This window comes from Ahaetulla prasina, chromosome 4, assembly GCF_028640845.1.
Source record: "Ahaetulla prasina isolate Xishuangbanna chromosome 4, ASM2864084v1, whole genome shotgun sequence".
NCBI lineage: Eukaryota > Metazoa > Chordata > Lepidosauria > Squamata > Colubridae > Ahaetulla > Ahaetulla prasina.
This window is the reverse complement of record NC_080542.1, coordinates 26,348,951-26,363,423: the sequence shown is the minus strand read 5'-3', so window position 1 is coordinate 26,363,423 and position 14,473 is coordinate 26,348,951. Positions and strand designations below refer to the sequence as shown.

The following is a 14,473-nucleotide window of genomic DNA, read 5'->3' as shown; positions in this document are numbered from 1 at the left end:
TTGGTTAGATACAAGAGTCTTATTTTAACAGCAGGCTATATACTCAGTTCCATGGCAGGAAATTTGTTGGAGGTTGACCTGTCATCTTTAGCCAATGTGCCATGGGCAGTCCCATGAAACAGGTTTGGCTATTTTCATGAATAGTAGAACGATCAATGTTGTTGATTTCATTGAAATGTGAAAGTATTCATGTAAAGCAGGGCTGGAGAACTAGGGCCCTTTTACGATCTGTGAACTTCAATTCCCAGGATTCCTGAGCCAGACAGGCTTAGGAATTCTGGAAGTTGAAGTTCACAGATCATAAAAGGGCCCTAGTTCCTCACCACTGAGGTAAAAGCTGCCATAAAGACTATACCGGTTTCAGATTGAACGGCATGGATACTTTGTAGTCCAGGAGCAAATATTCTTTCTGAGGAGAGAGAAAGAGAAAGACAAGATTGCAGATAACCTTTGGCTTACGACCCTCCATTATGGTTGTGTGATGATCATAAATCAGATCATCCATGTGAGAAACCCAATGTTAGGACCTTTTGTGTGCTGATATTTAAACAACTGCCATGGTTGTTAAGCAAATGTGGTCGTTAAAGTGACTGTCCCCATTCTAAGAAAGTTGTTAAGTAAATCAATTGGCCGATTTTGCCACAAACCAGGAAGAAATGGTTTCCTATTGGCAAAACCATCATAAAACATGGTCACATGACCATAGGATGTTGCAAATAGCTATAAATACAGATAGTCCTTGACTTATGTCCATAATACAGCTCAAAATTTATGTTGCTAAGTGGAGACATTAAGTGAGTTTTGCTCCATTTTACAAACTTTCTTGCCACAGTTGTTAAGTGAACCACAACAGTTGTTAAGTTAGTAGCATGGTTGTTAAGTAAATCTGGCTTCCCCATTGATTCTGCTTGTCAGAAGGTCGTAAAAGGGGATCACATGACTCCAAGAAACTATAAAGGTCATAAATATGAGTCAGTTGCCAACTGAATTTTGATCACATGGTCATAAGTCACTTTTCTGCAATGCTGTAACTTTGGACAGTCACTAAATGAACTGTTGTAAGTCAAGCAGTACCTGTATGGGTCAGTTATTGAGTAACGCATGGTCATGTGATCACAGGGGGGAGTCATAAGTTCCCTCAAGGAAGTTTGTTCTAAGTTTGACCAGTCGCTAAGCAATCAATCATAAGTACTACTTGTAAAGTGCAATTACATTAGATGCTCCTTATATTTCAGTTCCATGAGTAGGCTGAAGAGTGGAAATAAAGTAACCTTAATTCCTAGATCATAAGTAATTGCCCTCCTGGTTGGGAATGATGGAATGAATAGTCCAACAGGTTTGGAGAGCGCCACATCAGGGTAGAATGATGTAGCTCAATGTTGTGTGGTGCTATAACTAATGCTTTACATTTAAGTCTGCCTTAACAAATGTTTATCCTAAACTTTTGACGAGATGGAATTTACAACTGCTTTTCTTTTTTATGCATTTCAGTTTTCTTTGTTACTTTCTGATTTGTTCCTTATCTTTCTACTTTGGGGACTCAAAAGGGAAGGATGAGTTACAGTTCTTTTGCAGAGGCCCAAGGTGAGAACTTGACTATAAAGGTAAAAAGGTAAATGTTTTCCTGTCTGACTCTAAGGGGTGCTGCTCATCTCCGTTTCTTAGCTGCGGGAGCCCGCTTTGTCCCAAGACATTTCCCTGGACATGTGGCCAGCACGATGATTATATTATAATTATTCAGGGTTTCAGTTCTTTCCCGTAAAAACTCCACACATAACAAGGGACAGTGCGTCATTTCTATAAACATGTTTTTGGGATTGACAATATAATTTTTCATCACTATCACCAGCACTTGCATTTCTGCCATTGATAGAAGTAAAAACAAGAATGAAAAGATGTGCAGAGTAAGGAAGATGACCTTGATAGGGATATGTAAGAACCATTATCTATTCTAGACAAAAGGGCTTGAAACATTTTTAAGGCCTGAGAAACAAGGTAATATTCAGAAGTGACTCAGGAAGGCACCTCCCTGATTCTCAGGGGTAGAGGACGTTTGGGGGAAATACAACACAATTAGGCTTGCTGTCAACGTTCCAGAAAACCCCTCCTGCAGGAAAGACTCCGAAACCAATATCTTTCAAAGTTCTTTTACTAGCATAGGTAAACTGGCACAGTTGGATGAAAACCGAAACTGGAGATTCCGGTTTGTCCCTCAGTAATACAAACCCCAAAATCTCCACCCTCATGACCCCTCTGCCGGTCACATGCTCCAATCCTCAACCGTCCCATGTCGAAGCATCAATCCAGCCACTCCTTCTCCAGATGCGAACCCAGCCTGACCTTGACTGGCAGAAAAAATTTGTTATGTCTATTCATCCCTTGCACTACCACCCTCCTCCCCTCCTTTCCCACAGAGGAGAATTGTGGAAGCCTTCGGCCTAGTATGGCTTCCAAAGCTGACACTTGCATGATTTTGTAATTATTTTGTATATTTTGAAATTTGGATAATTGTTTCATACGTTTATTTAATTCATTGTTCTACACCACTGAGAGTCTTTGTTTTTTTTAAAATGGGCAGCCATATAAATTTGTTAAATAATCCAAATCCAAATTAAACCACTAGGTTTCCTCTAATCTTTCAAGATCACAGTCCAATAACCAGTTTCAATAAAGTTAGGATTATTAATGCTATTTGACAGAACATACTACGAGGCAAAAGAAGAAAGGTGATAAAAGAAAAGAGAAAAGAAGAAAAGTTAAATAAGACTTTAAAATCTGTACAATTGGGAAGACAAATAACTGGAAAACTAAAAGGCTGTAATATACTAAAAAACTTTAAAGATTGGGTTTTGGAGGTATAACTATGGGATTGACTAAATCCTATTAATAATTGGCTCTGTTGGAGTTTTTAAATATTCAGATGTTGGAACCATAGAGGTATATTGAGTAATTTTTATCAAATTGTTACAAAATGGATTATTAGGGGATAATAGAGATATATGAAGAAGTAATTTTGATGCTCAAAAGCATGCATGAAACTATAAAGAACAATAAGGAGACAAGGGGATTGTCTAAAGATAAAGAAATGAGTGTAGAAGTCTCTCAACAACTGGGGGAAAAAGATGAACATGATATTCAGGAAATAGATGAGAAATTAGAAGAAGCAGTGGAAGAGAAAAATCAAAAGGAGTTGGAAGAAGAGAAAGATAATGAAGAAAAAGGATTGATAATAGGAATCAAATACCGACAGATAATTCCTTAAAAGTTTATAATAGAACAGAGAGAAAAAGAAAAATATCTTCCAAAAAAAAAAAGGTTTAGGGGGAGAAAAAAAAGAAAGATTTATGGATAGGTGCTCAAATGATACAGCAGAAAAAGACAAACTCAAAGAAAATGTTCAGTAGGTATAAAAATATAAAAAAAGTTATAATATTCTAAGAGAGAGAAATAAAAGGATGATTAAAAAATCAACAAATGACGTAACTTCAAAAAGGTTAAGAGATAATGGATAGTGATAAAATATATTAATAAAATGAAAAAGTAGACAATACAAATAGGGAAAATAGCATATATACTAACAGATAATATAATTTATTTGAATTAAAAATAAACTAAGGTTAGAAGGTGGAAGTTTAGGATTAGGTAATCTAATTGTATTATTAATATTAACAGTGTGCTAAAATATATTGTGAACTTAAACTTTTAAGGATTACAAATTGTGGGGCCTTTAGATATAATTCCGGGATTGATTAAATTTTGTTAATATCTGGCCTTATTAGTAGTCATAGATATTTGGGAAATTGAAATTATGATGGAATAATGAGTAATTTTTAAAATATTAAATATTAGTGATTTAGCAGGGGATAACAAATATATGGTACAAATAAATGTTATTGATGTTTAAATGAATTAATGGGACAAATGATAAAGAATTATAAAGAGAAAATGGTATTGTTGAAGTTGGAAGATTAGGATTATGCATACTTATTGGTATTATTATTGTTAGCATTGTTTAAAAAGGATACTGACCAGTCAATACACTGTCCACAAAATATGTATGGTGTGAAAGGAAAACTGCAAATAAAACATTTTAAAAAGTTTGTTAAATAAATAAATTATAGCCAGTGTCAATAAAGATAGATTTAATCTTCCATGGGAGTAATTTCCTGCTCTGTTCTATGGAATGGGGCTGGCAGTCTGCTGAACTATGCAATATATTTATACTCACCAGTGGTTTTATATCCTGGGAAAAGTCAGAAGTAGCGATGGGTGAATAATTAAAACTGCAGCCCTTGAGTGGCCCAAATGGGGAGAAAAACAGCAATAGGAGCAGCAAAACCTAGGAGACAATTGGCACATTCCTTTTTATCTATATCTATGTATCTCTACATCATTTTTACTGAATATTTTAATTACAGTAATAAAAAAAACTATTCCTGAGTGGAGTCCTTCGTGCTCTCTGAGCTTGGTTGGTTTCTTTCAGATGTTTATTATTCAAACAGGTGAAATCTAATCAAGGAGAGAGCAATTTAGAACTAAGGCGAAATTTCCTGTCAGTCAGGACAATTAATCAGTGGGACAACTTGCCTCCAGAAGCTGTGAATGCTCCAATACTGGAAGTTTTTAAGAAGAGATTGGACAACCATTGTCTGAAATGGTATAGAGGTTTCTTGCCTGAGCAGGGGGTTGGACTAGAAAACCTCCAAGGTCCCTTCCAACTCTGTTATTCTATTCTATTCTAAATAGGTAACATCTTCAAACTCAGAGTGTATCAGGGACTCTAAACTTCAACTCCGAGCTACGTATATTTTCTTCTATTAGTACATTCCTGACTTTATTCCTCTTATCTCATCCATAGGCTTCTGAAATCCTTCCTGAATGACATCCTTGTTTTGTAGATCAAGATAATCTCCTTTGCAAATATTTAAGAGTGTTTTTCATTCAGAGAACCATTTCAAACAAGTATTCTTCTTTCATGCTTTTATTTATAAAAAAAATAAATTAGACAATACCTAGTAGTTTTGAAATACTGACATGATGGATCAGCAATTCCTAACTTGGGGTCAGAAGTCTATTCCAAATATGTCTTAAGGATACCACTTTGGGGAACAATTTCATTGCTGCCAACAAACCACTTGACTGTGTGACCTAATGTGACTTCTCATGGGAATTTTTGTGAGATCAATGTTCCTGTGTCAATCAAAATAACTTTTTACACATCAGGAGTGCACTAATAACACTTTGTGCTTCTTCACACTGTTATTTGAGTCTAAATCCTAAATTGTTTTAATCTTGGGAATATTTGTGGAAAGGTCCTGGGTTCAATTAATACTTTAGAATTAAAGTTAGCTAATTCTAAATCTTGGAATTAAAATTAGCTAATTCCAAGACTAACCTATTTATCTTGCAAAGTTTCCATATGGATAAAAGATGGTAATGAATTGTTATATCACCATATGTTCTTTCAGAAAAGGAAGTTTCATGCTTTATTTTACATTTTTCATTGCTACTTCCTCCCTACTAAAAGGAGATCTAAAGTGGTTTAATACACTATTTGGTTCAGAAATTGTGATGCTCAACAATATTTTTCAGTTTTAATCTATTTTAGTAAGTTGATTAGTCATGTCAGCTTTATTAATTCTAAGCTAAATCATGATTATAGACTACTTTTGGCTGGATTCTCACATATTAATCTACAAACTTTATGACTAAATTTAACATGTAAATCCAGCAAATGTCCATGAAATAGTTAAATTACATACTATGTTATGTGATAATGTGGTTTCCAAAGATGCTCTTTTGAGGGTTAAACTAGATAAGTTGCCAATGTTTGTTTATTTATTTATTCAGTGGCTTTATTATATTAGTTAATTTTATATTAGAATGTCCTATTCACAGTTAAATAACGCTTGAAGAATGTGTGGGAGGTGGATTAGTTGATTAATATTTATTTTACTCTATGTTTAATCCAATTTTTTTATTTTGCTGAAGTCTGCAAGCAAATCAAACTACCAGCTACTTAGATGGGGCTCCATTAGATAAAAATCTTATTTATGACTAGGAAGTAACCACTCTAATCAGTTGTCCAAATGAAGTAGAGCTCTTTCTTATACCCAGATTTTTTTCCATGGTCTATTGGGTACTTGCTTAGCCTTGTACTTTTAAATCTTTTCACTAGGTGACTTTCACTTGTTGACAGAACCAAATTTCTGTCTTGAGAATCTCTTGTTCCTAGTTTAACTTGCAGAAGTAAAATACAAAATCAAAGAATAGAGAAAAAAGTGTTAACGACAGCATGATTAAAAGTCTGAGAAAAGAAATGTGCTTTGATCACTTTTAGGAGCACCTGTGTGCAATCCTTTTTTGGATTGCCAATTGTAATTCTTGCAAAAGATAGAAAATGAGAATCAAAGCATGAGAATTCTATAGCCTGGAAACAATACAGGAGAATCAAGAATATCTATAGGGTGAGATGAGATTAAAAAATCAAGATGGAGGTGTTAACATGATGGAGAACCAAACTGTTTTATGTGCATCTGTAGATGTTAACCTCCAGACAAAGGTTTCTTTGTTTCTTAAGGCTAAACATCCCTGATTCTTTTCACCACTCATGCAATTTAGCTTCCAGCGTTCTGACAATCTTAATTTCCCTCTTCTTTCTGAATCCTTTTTAAAATACAAGAGTAGTTTGCAATACAAAAGCTTTTTGGAAGCTGGGACTTTGCAAATATGTCAGGAATACAGCTCCCCAAGATTCAGAAAATGAATATATAATCAAAATCTGATTTTTTTCTTTTAGGACTACTGGATAAAACTTGGAAAAAAAAGTTGGAACTTTCCTATTATATGTGCTGACCAGTGGTGAAATTCAATTTTTTTTACTACCGATTGTGTGGGTGTGGCTTGGTGGGCGTGGTGTGGCTTGATGGGCGTGGCAGGGGAAGGATACTGCAAAATCCCCATTCCCTTGCCACTCCTGGGGGAAGGATATTGCAAAATCTCCATTCCCATCCCTCTCTGGGACCAGCCAGAGGTGGTATTTGCCGGTTCTCCGAACTACTCAAAATTCCACTACCGATTCTCCAGAACCTGTCAGAACCTGAATTTCACCCCTGGTGCTGACTATAGCAAAAATCTTTTATGCACAAAAATGTAAAGCTTTGTCAATTCCATGGATTGAAAAAGTAATGGAATTGGTAGAGATGGCAAAATTATCTGTCTTAATTAGGGATAAGAATGTATCTAAATTCGTTTCCATTTGGAAATCATCCTGGACTTCCTTCTCAAAAGAGGGGAAAAAATGAAATTCTAACTTTGTGTTTTTATGATTGAATAGGTTTTTGTTACAGAAATGGCTAATACTAATCATATTAAAAATTGAGATTATAATTTTTAATATATAATCTGCTACACCAAAAAAAGTTGGAAGACACTGCTTTTTTCTTTCTTTCCCCCCATTTTTTTCCCTTTTCCCTTTACCGATTTTCCCCACTGCCTATTTTCATTTGTATTTTATATTAAGAAAAAATTAATATAAAAAATATTTAAAAAGGAATATAACTGCCTGAATTCCACTGGCCGTGCTGTCCAGAAATTCTGGGACCTGTAGTTTTCCACCTCTGAAGGGCAAGCAACCGCAGATAGCTGTCATCAACTTAGATCATTTGACTTACCACAGAAGAATCTGGAGTTCCATGATACCAAATCATCTCCATGTAATTTGGTGGGTGGCCAGCATGCTGAGGTTTCCCCTTAAAAAAGAGGGGAAGGGGTTCTGGAATAAAAGAAAGCATGTTGAGAAGATTAAGCAGCAAAAGACACTATGCAGTTAAATATATTCAGTACGAGTAGTCCTCAACTAGCAACAGTTCATTTAGTGACCATTTGAAGTTACAACAGCACTGAAAAAAGTGACGTGACCATTTTTCACACTTAACAACCATTATAGCATCCTCATGGTCACGTCATCAGAATTCAGATGCTTGGCAAATGATTCATATGTATGACGGCTGCAGTGACCCCAGGGTCATGTGATCCCCTTTTGCAACTTCCTGACAAGCAAAGTCAATGGGGAAGCCAGATTCACTTAATAATTTAGTAAGTGCAATGATTCACTTAAAAACTGTGGCAAAAAAGGTTGCAAACTGTGGCAAAGCTCACTTAACAAAAGTGTCCCTTAGCAACAGAAATTTTGGGCCTCAATTGTGGTCATAAGTTGAGGACTAATCTCTATCCAACTTCCTTTTCACAAGTTAGTTTGAAAAGCTTTTGCATGGGCTGCATAAGAAAAGTGTGATTTATTCTGCCACCTGCTGTAGAAGATCAGTTTACAAGTTAGAATAACCAGCAATATTTCAACTGAAGAGCACAAACCAAATCTGAACTGGAGACTATGTGGACAGTTCCATGTTCCTTTTCTTGGCAATAATAAAAGTAGTTCTCCACTTATAACCATTTGTTTAGTGACTGTTAAAGTTACAACAGCAGTGAAGAAAGTGACTTATGAGCTTTTTTTACATTTTTGACTGTTGCAGTGTCCCCATGGTCCTGTGATCAAAATTTGGGCACTTGGCAACTGGCATGTATTTATGACATGTGGGTCATATGATCACCATTTATAACCTTCCTTAGCCGGCTTCTGATAACCGAATCAAAGGGGGAAGCCAGGTTCACTGAATGACCCCATGATTCATATAACGACTGCAGTGATACACTTAGCAACTATGGCAAAAAAAAAGTCATAAAAATGAGGTGCCTCACTTAGCAATGGGAATTCTGGGCTCAATTGTGGTCATAAATTGGGGATCAAGGAGGTAATTTTTCCCTCTTCTGAATATAGGATCTTCTAGAGTTTTCTCATACAAGTTCTAGGTAGGCATTTTAAAGCATTTAATACATCCGTCTTCTACACCATTCCTTCTTTCTCCTTCCCTTAGACAATGTTATTGATGTTTAAATGAATTAATAGGACAAATGATAAAGAATTATAAAGAGAAAATGGTATTGTTGAAGTTGGAAGATTAGGATTATGCATACTTATTGGTATTATTATTGTTAGCATTGTTTAAAAAGGACACTGAGTCAATACACTGTCCACAAAATATGTATGGTGTGAAAGGAAAACTGCAAATAAAACATTTAAAAAAATTTGTTAAATAAATAAATTATAGCCAGTGTCAATAAAGATAGATTTAATCTTCCATGGGAGTAATTTCCTGCTCTGTTCTATGGAATGGGGCTGGCAGTCTGCTGAACTATGCAATATATTTATACTCACCAGTGGTTTTATATCCTGGAAAAAGTCAGAAGTAGCGATAGGTGAATAATTAAAACTGCAGCCCTTGAGTGGCCCAAATGGGGAGAAAAACAGCAATAGGAGCAGCAAAACCTAGGAGACAATTGGCACATTCCTTTTTATCTATGTCTATGTATCTCTACATCATTTTTACTGAATATTTTAATTACAGTAATAAAAAAAACTATTCCTGAGTGGAGTCCTTCGTGCTCTCTGAGCTTGGTTGGTTTCTTTCAGATGTTTATTATTCAAACAGGTGAAATCTAATCAAGGAGAGAGCAATTTAGAACTAAGGCGAAATTTCCTGTCAGTCAGGACAATTAATCAGTGGGACAACTTGCCTCCAGAAGCTGTGAATGCTCCAATACTGGAAGTTTTTAAGAAGAGATTGGACAACCATTGTCTAAAATGGTATAGAGGTTTCTTGCCTGAGCAGGGGATTGGACTAGCAAACCTCCAAGGTCCCTTCCAACTCTGTTATTCTATTCTATTCTAAATAGGTAACATCTTCAAACTCAGAGAGTATCAGGGACTCTAAACTTCAACTCCGAGCTACGTATATTTTCTTCTATTAGTACATTCCTGACTTTATTCCTCTTATTTTTTTAGTCATCATGACCCAACTGATGAATGGCTGTTTTTTAATAAATGCATAAAATGTTGCTGGCAATCCTTATGATTTATATTGATATATTGATCATCAATTGTGTTGTAAATGTTGTACCTTGATGAACGTATCTTTTCTTTTATGTACACTGAGAGCATATGCACCAAGACAAATTCCTTGTGTGTCCAATCACACTTGGCCAATAAAATTCTATTCTATTCTATTCTAAAGTATCAAGCCAGTTTAATAGTTGAAATATATGTATTTATTTAAAATGTTCATGTGGTTGCCCATCTTTCAGATAAATTTGGGTGGCTCCCAACAGCATCATTTTACAAACTGTTAAACATACTCAGTGTAAACATAAAACATTAAAAAGTAAATAAAAACAAAAATCCAGTGCCAATCCATGCAAACGTATTATTTCTAGTCTCCCAATGTTGGGGGGGGGGGCGGAAATCAGGTTTTTAAGGATCTACAAAAAGTTAAAAGGATGTGTGGGCTGTCAAATTCCAGAGGCTAAGATGCTCCATTGGACAGAGGACTCTAGATGGAAAGAGTATATGGTGCTCGGTTAGACACAGAAAGGTAATAGAATCACTGAATATATACCACCAGGCTTAAAATTTTGGGCTTGGACAATCTGAAATTGCACTGCCTGCGGTCCGATTTAAGCATAGTACACAAAATATCACTGTGTTTAAAAAAATCACTATATTGCATCACCTGTAAAGTCATGGAATCAATTATAATCCAATATAGCCTCCACTTAGAGACAAACAACCTGCTCTCTAACAAGCAGTTTGGTTTCAGGAATTGCAGCTTCAACTGCAATAATACACGGGCAAACAGTAGACACAAATTCAAGGTAAACCGCTCCAAACTCAATTGCAGAAAATACAGAGTTCAGCAATAGAGTAGTCAATGCCTGGAATGCTCTACCTGACTCCGTTGTTACATCCTCAAACCTCCATAGCTTCAACCTTAAATTGTCTACTGTGGACCTCACACCATTCCTAAGAGGTCCGTAAAGGGGGCGTGCATAAGCGCACCAGTCCCTGTCTTACTGTCCCCAGTTATTTGTATTTACTTCCTTCGTTTATGTTTATATTCATAGCTATACTTGTTATCTTGTACATGTTTCACAAACAAATAAATATACGAACCTGTTGAATACTGACCTAGCCCAGTATTTCTCAATCTTGGCATCTTGAAGATGTGTGGAATTCTCCAGTTGGGGAATTGTGGGAGTTGAAGTCCACACAACTTCAAGTTGCCAAGGATGAGAAACAATGATCTAGCCCATTATCTATTGCACGAATTTCTCCAAATTGTTCAGCAAATGTTTGGACAGGATATTTACCAGAAGCTCCTTTTACTAGAGATTTCAAAGATTCAACATAAAACTTTCTGTCCACAAACCTGCAAGAAAGCCAAGAGGCTGGGGAACCAATTTAAAATTATAAGAGCAAATTATAAGAGCTCTCGCAAAAACTAATCCCCTCATTAAATAGCATGAGCAATTCTAAATTTACCAAAATCTACCAAACTCAGGAGATGTCCAAATGCCCTCTTCACCTTTATTTCCCCCCCCCACCCAGGGAGATATTGGGCATATTTATATTGGGCTGCATCCAACCATCATTTTTATTTTCTAAAAAATATAACGTTAGGCTGGTGTTTTATTTTGAAGTAAGATACCTTTTCCATTTTTACTGAACACTTTTTGAAAAAAAAAAAGGGGGGGGGGAATAAATTCACCAGGGAACTCAGATGATGCCAAGAGAAACTCTGCAGGGACACTGGGGGGAAAAATAGCGTGTACCATCAAAAAACTTTTTTTGAGATGATTCACAACAGCTAGGATATTAAATCATCATAAAATGGGGGAATGTAATCGATTATTAACGATAAGGTATATATTTTCTAAGTGAATAAAAGGCAAACTGAAACTATTTCATTTTTAGAAGATTGCAAAAAGAACAGGGCAGTGTTTCTCAGCTACCAACTCCGAGAATTCTCCACACTAACTCATATCTTTAATCTAATTGTTTTTACTTTCTTTACTTCCTTGGGCTCCAGGAATATGGAGTATCACGTTCTACTGAGCTGGAAGAGTCTGAAAAATGTATTTTTTAAAAAATCATATCCTTCAGATTGTCTCCTGATAGAATTATGATAGCATTATGGGCATGTTCATTAGTTTTCTAAGCAGAAGTAATGACTTCTAGAAGTAATTTGCCAGTTGCCTTCTTGCCGCCATCCGCTGCCCCCCTTCACTGTCCCAGCTTCCACTCTACACTGTAATCCTGGGATTTTGCTCCTAGTCTTTTCCAGTTCTGGTTCTGCTCATTTTTCAAGATCAACCAAGGTTCGTTGACTTAGCACCAGAAAATGGAGGATTATGTCTCCAATCCAAAAAAATTAAAAGGGATTGTTTTTAAATAGCGAGAAAAAAACTAAAATCCCTCCCGAAGCCCTTACTAAGCTAGCTTTGATCCCACACAAACCACCAAAGCAGTTTCCATGTCAAAATAATCTCAATTACAAAGAATTTTTCTGTTTATACACTGGCAGATTTCACTGTTTACATGATATACAGTCTCAGTACATCCGTTCACACAGTTATCATTCATGATATCAACCGCAGTAATCAAATACCACTGCGAAGTTTAAGTCAAAAGTCATTTCAATCACACTTTCGCTGGCAGAGAGGGGAAAATATTCTTTGCTGTTCCTTATAGATTAGCTGAGACAGCAGCACAGCTTTTGATGATTGTTTTTCAAAACCTTCATATAAATAAGGGGGAAAAAAGAAGGGACATTCTCTCTACCCTTCTCACTTTCACTGGGCCTTGGGGAACTTTGCAAAACTGCCTTGCAAAAATTTAGCACAAAAAGGATGTGTGGGAGGAACAGACAGCATTAGCATTCTAATCATCTTTCACTCATCCTTAGATGGCTTGCTGAGATAAATATACATACCCCAATTTTTTTGCCTTTGTAGGTAGTAAAGCATCACTACAATTTAAGTACAGGTAGTCCCCAACTTACGACCATAAGTGAGCCCAAAATTTATGTTGTTAAGCAGACAGTTGATACAATTTTTCTTGCCAATGTTAAATGAATCACCGCAGTCATTAAGTTAGTAACAAGTATGTTAAGTGAATCTGGCTTCTCTATTGATTTTTCTTGTCAGAAGGTTTCAAAAGGGGTTCACATGAACACATAAATATGAGTCAGTTGCCAAGCATCAGAATTTTGATTTTGTGAGCAAGGGGATGCTGCAAAGGTCTGTGAAAAATGGTCATAAGTCATTTTAAGTTTGTTATAACTTTGAACTTTGAATTTTTAAATGAGCTCTTAAGTTGAGGACCACCTGTAATGGGAAAAGTTCTTTTTCATTATGTATTTTTTTTAAAAAAAAACCAGCAAAACACCAGAAACGTGATAAAATAGGGCTGCTGCAGAATTCCACTTGGCTGGGAAACGGAGCTGTCCATCGGAAACTCCTCCCCAATATCCGTGGCCACGTGAGGATGCCCTGTCCAGAACCCCTTAAAAATTAGTGCTCAGCCCCATCACGGATACCAGCCCAAGCGCCGTAGGAACCCAGGAAGTTCACCAGGGGACGGATTCTCAGAAATCACGATTATGAGCCCCAGACTATCAACCCCTCGTTCCCGTGTTCAGTCGCCTGCTCCTGCAGCCAAAACAAATCTATCCAGCAGGCAGTTCGCCTGAAGAAAACCCCAAACTCCTGAGTTGGGATTGGGAGAGGACTAAACCAAGCCGCAGAGGAGATGCCCCGCACGTCCAAGCCCCCAACTCCAACTCACCGAGTTTAAGAGAAAAGAGTCCCCGAAACATCCCGCCCGCTATTCTAGTTAGGACCCAGCCCTTGATATTCCCCGGAAGGCTCCCCGCTCCACCTTCCCGAAAACGAAAGTGGCGGCAGCCCCTGCTTTTCTCCTTCTCGAGACACCCCACTCGAAGGAACGGGACGAGAGAATTGAACCTTCTGGCTAGCAAGAAAGAACCTCCAAGCTTACCTGCAGAGATGCGACGCGGGCAGGTAGAGAAGCGCTCCGTGTTCCGGGAGGGCAGTAGTTATTCTGGGGTTTGGGAAGTGGGGGGGGGGACCTCGTTCAGTGCCGACACCCCCTTCCTCGCCAGCGGAGGTGCTGTGGAAGAGTTGCCTGCTGTGCAGACACGTGCGTTATAAGGGAAAGGAATATAATAAAAAGCCCCAGGAATTTGCTTGCAGCGAAAGCGAAAGTTCCTAAGGGGCGGAGTCCGGGGGCTGCTGCTATTTTGCGCAGAAGGGGTGGGGGAGACTAGAGAACCCGATCCAGGAATCAACCTTCAGCCCTGACAAAGTGCAACCCCTTCCTCCTCCTCCTCCTCCTCCTCCTCCGCCGCCGCCACCAACAGCTCGTGGGCTCAGGAATCCGGAGCGAAAAGCCAATCGGATCTTGGCATTGCAAACTCACGCACATATCCATCTCTCCCCCCACCCAAAAAAACCCCCAGGAGGTTACAAATTATAGCTAGCCGAGCAATTTAGAAGC

The 14,473-nt window shown here is 37.4% G+C and overlaps 1 protein-coding gene and 1 long non-coding RNA gene across 6 annotated transcripts in view; one reads left to right on the top strand and one right to left on the bottom strand.

Annotated features, from left to right (window-relative positions):
* The window catches only part of FLT3LG (fms related receptor tyrosine kinase 3 ligand), a 38,652-nt gene extending 24,394 nt beyond the window's left edge, over positions 1 to 14,258 (bottom strand). For 2 of the 5 annotated variants that reach the window (XR_009154823.1, XM_058180138.1), the window contains exons 1-5: positions 13,955 to 14,258; positions 9,278 to 9,388; positions 7,674 to 7,774; positions 4,229 to 4,339; positions 356 to 409 (exon numbers count right to left, since the gene is read on the bottom strand). Coding sequence is in view for 4 of the 5 variants with exons in the window: in XM_058180138.1 (XP_058036121.1) it covers positions 356 to 409; positions 4,229 to 4,339; positions 7,674 to 7,715 (207 nt within the window). In the remaining variant the exon portion in view is untranslated. The remainder of the gene's footprint in view (positions 1 to 355; positions 410 to 4,228; positions 4,340 to 7,673; positions 7,775 to 9,277; positions 9,389 to 13,954) is intronic. The other 3 variants (XM_058180140.1, XM_058180139.1, XM_058180141.1) reach the window with 3 other exon arrangements.
* Positions 13,514 to 14,473, top strand: part of LOC131196809 (uncharacterized) — a 33,225-nt gene continuing 32,265 nt past the window's right edge. Inside the window, exon 1 of the long non-coding RNA XR_009154824.1 lies at positions 13,514 to 13,977. This is a non-coding gene — a long non-coding RNA (uncharacterized LOC131196809). The remainder of the gene's footprint in view (positions 13,978 to 14,473) is intronic.